The sequence below is a fragment of the Oryza glaberrima genome, chromosome 4, assembly GCF_000147395.1.
Source record: "Oryza glaberrima chromosome 4, OglaRS2, whole genome shotgun sequence".
NCBI lineage: Eukaryota > Viridiplantae > Streptophyta > Magnoliopsida > Poales > Poaceae > Oryza > Oryza glaberrima.
The window spans coordinates 17,363,891-17,367,661 of NC_068329.1; the positions used below are offsets into that span (position 1 = coordinate 17,363,891).

Here is a 3,771-nt window from a genome sequence, read left to right on the forward strand (position 1 = left end):
GCAAGCGGGAATCCGGGAAGTTTTCTGTTCTTCCGGACCGGGGACCGAACTTGTTCAAAACTCGTACTATGAGATGTACTACTTCGTTTTCGGAGGATATTTAAAATGGATAGCATGAACACTATTCGTAATTTAAAAGTTATTTCAGGGGGTTAGAATTTAAGAATGTTAGGTACCGAGTAAATGTATTCTTTAAAAGAAATAGCACCCCCTTCAATTTGAAAAGATGTTGTTTTTGGATGGCACACAATCTTTGAAAAAAAATGCAGCTGAAACTTCGGTTGTGAATTTCTATCCCATTAAACACGTTTGTAAAAATCAGGTAAATTAAAGTTAGAATATTACTTGAATGCTTTTCAAACAAATTTATCTTTATGAAACTTTAGATATTTAAAAAGATGCTTAATGCTCAAACAAATATAAAAGTGTAACTTATTTACGTTTATAATTTCATGTTTTGCGACCGTACATAGTACTACTAATACTACTCCTAAAGTCCTAATTAGTTATTCTACTCTGTTAGGCTTCCTAATTCAGTAAAGTCTGACAACTCAATTCTCGGCGAAAATGGGCAAGAAGCAGTGTTATTTTTACTACTATATATACACGTGCTCTAGTCCATATACCAGTCGTGCCAAAACAAAATTGGGTAATGAAACAGACTTGCATTTAACCTTACAGTTATACAAGGTCACTGAATGTGCAGCCTCACATGTCACTTTCTAATCCAAATATCCAATGCCTTCACTGCACAGTACTACTAGTACTGCGTTTTTTTTCTTAATTTTTTTCCTTCACTCATTGACGGGCGGTCCATCGCGCCCTTCACACATCCAGCTACTTTTTTGCTGCCACAGGTGCTGGCCGTTTTCGTTTGGGAAGTTTCAGTGTGCATTTAGGAAAGCAGTAAAGGAAAGATGCTGTTTTTTTTTTTTCCTTCCTCTTGTGCGTTTATGCCTCGGCAGTTACAGGAGGAGACAAAGTTCGCTTCCCCCCCCCCCCCCCCCCCCCCCTCTCTCTCTCTCATTCTTCCTTTCGCCATTGGGAACCAAAAACAAAAATCATAGGAGGCATGATGCAAGCACCATCCATCCGCTTTGGAGACGCCAACGGAATGGAATTTGTGCTCCACTGGTGATGGAGAATTAAATCTTGGATTGTGTAGTAGGGAATATAAGCATAGTACTATAAAGGTGTGACTACAGCGTTAAGTGCAAAGCTTAGTTGAGGTGAGATACTGAGGCTCTCTTTTAAGGAATTTAAAGAGCTGAGAAGTAGCCGGTAAGTACACTGTAGGAGTAGCTAATTCGCGAGAATCGGTTTTACACTTTTAGTTTATATTCTAAATTTTACAACTACATATCTTTTTTTTATAGGAAACAGTGGAGATGCTCCTACCGTAAATTTTCATTGAAGAAATAGGGTTATTTACAGAAACGGTTCTGTTAGAGGGGGAAGAGAAATTATAATTAATTATTTGAATTTAGATAATAATATTTGATTATTCGAAGAATCAGGAAGTTCTGGGATGTGATGAGATGGAGAGGAATAGAGAAAAAGGTGAGATTTTTATACCTACCTTGTGAGCACCAGCCTATTGCCTGTCAAGCTTCCTAATTAAGAGATACCTTCCTCCTGAGATTACCGAATCATTACCTTCTTTCCTTTCTTCCCCGTCTCTCCCTCTCTAGATAATTTGGTTTGGTGTCTTCTCTCTCTATCTCCTACGAGCAAGTTCAATAGTAGAGTTAACTGCTGGCTCCAAAATTCACCACATTATTTAAGAGATAACTAAACAACGGTAAATACAGCAATTGGCTACACCCATGCTTTAACCAAGACATCTTATCAGGTGTTGGTAACTTCTACATGTTCAAGTTCTAATTTTCGATTGGTTATCCCGAGCTGCAGGGGGCCAGAGCGCTTAGGCGCTCGTGCTTGAGCCGGCGACTGGATTGTCGTCCGCTTTGCTCTCTCTGCTTTCCCTCTCTCTATCATATATGTTAAAATATTAGGTAAGCAGGCTATTAGCCTGCTATTGTACCTGCTCTAATGCACATCGCCATCAGCATAATGCCGGCGGTGCTGTTGCTGTCTGCAAAGGCGTCGCGGATGCACGCGCGGTGGTGGTAGGCAGCCAAAGAAGTTTCTTGGGTCGGGGAGGAGGAGGAGGAGGAGGGAGGGAGGGACGAGAGGTGGCATGAAGGACTTGGTGTCGTGCTTCAGCGAGCACGCCGTCCGGATCTCTGACGTCGCGTGCTCCGGCAGCGCGAATGCGGCGACGGTGTCGGCAGCGGGTGTTGCTGCGGCGGGGGTCGGTGATGGTGGCGGCGCGGGGAGGGCGGCGGTGAGCGCGGTGACGAGCGTGTACCGGTCGCGGCTCTCGGCGTCCGGGAAGGATTTGGTCATCGACGTGACATGGTCGCGGGCGCCCGACGGGCCGGCGCTGTCGGTCGCCGTGCACGACGCCGCGGCCGCGTCGAGGCTCCGCGGCGGCGGCGGCGGGGCCGCGGGCGCGGCGCCGAGGCACCTGCACAGGAGGAAAGGGAGCGGGACGTTCACCGCCGGCAGCTGCGTGGTGGGCGTGTTCTGGGACTTCGCGGCGGCGCGGTACGCGGCGGGGCCCGAGCCGGTGTCCGGGTACTACGTCGCCGTCGTGGCCGACGCCGAGTTCGTGCTCCTGCTCGGGGACATGAGCCGCGGGTACGTGGAGCGGCTGCACGGCGGGATACCGATCGCCGGGTCACGGATGGCGCGGCGGCGGGAGCGGTTCGTCGGGTGCGGGTGCTGGTCCACGAGGGCGCGGTTCCTGGAGTCCGGCGCCGAGCACGACATCGTCGTCGCGCTGGACGGCGAGGCGGAGGCGTGGGTGACCGTCGACGGCCGGAAGGTGGTGCAGCTCCGGCGGCTGCGGTGGAACTTCCGCGGCAGCCACACCCTCTTCCTCGACGGCGGCGCGCCGGTGGACATGACGTGGGACCTCCACGGCTGGCTCTTCCACGCGGCCGACCCCTCGCCGGCCTCCTCCTGCGCCGCCGTCTTCACGTTCCAGACGCGCGGCGCGTCGGAGACGAAGTTCTGGATAGAGGACGACGGCGACGGCGACGACGATCTGGAACAATCTCAGCCACCGGCTGCGCCGCGCGGCCCGAAACAGAAGCTGGGCGGCGGCGGCGGCGGCGGCGCTCCGTCGGGGCAGGGATTCTGCTTACTGATCCAAGGTTTCAGGGGCGCATCCAAGATCGCTTGATCTGTATAAATGCCATGAGAGATTCGCCATTCTTTTTCACTTCTTCTTCTTGCTTGCGTTGCTTGGGATTGTAGTATCAAAATTCGAGAATGGGTTTGGTGCTAATTCTCGTTGATTAATCCGATGCATGACACGAGTGTGAAATGTAGGAGTAGAAGAGGAGGCTTGACATGTACAATTGGGGTGGTGTGTTTCGTTTTGGTTTGCTGCGTCGCCGTGCAGATTTGATATACATGACTGTAACTGTGTCCTAATTTGCAGAAAATACACCAAAGATTGCAACTTCTTACATGAAAGAAATGATTTGATTATATTCACTCTGTATGTGTTGGTGTTGCATCTGTCTGTGATTCAGATCAGGTGCAGTCATATCTCTCTGGACACGAGGAAACTGAATCAGCATAGATGAACTAGCAAAAATTGTGAAAAACTAATCATGGATTTGACAAGTTGAGTAGAGATAAGGATCAAAGCACTTTCTCCATAATGCTGCACGATTGTTGTCATTTTCGTTCTTGAGG

At 49.4% G+C, this 3,771-nt stretch overlaps 1 protein-coding gene across 1 annotated transcript; it reads left to right on the plus strand.

Moving 5' to 3' along the window:
• The first annotated feature begins 1,056 nt into the window (after positions 1 to 1,056).
• LOC127770026 (uncharacterized) lies at positions 1,057 to 3,550 on the plus strand. Its single transcript, XM_052295694.1, has 2 exons — positions 1,057 to 1,281; positions 1,377 to 3,550. The coding sequence occupies exon 2, from the start codon at positions 2,201 to 2,203 to the stop codon at positions 3,248 to 3,250; it is 1,050 nt and encodes a 349-aa protein (XP_052151654.1). The 5' UTR covers positions 1,057 to 1,281; positions 1,377 to 2,200; the 3' UTR covers positions 3,251 to 3,550.
• Positions 3,551 to 3,771: the final 221 nt, after the last annotated feature.

Bases quoted from the DNA above. Each gene is read 5' to 3' on its own strand.
- LOC127770026 (XM_052295694.1), top strand. From the start codon at position 2,201: ATGAAGGACTTGGTGTCGTGCTTCAGCGAGCACGCCGTCCGGATCTCT.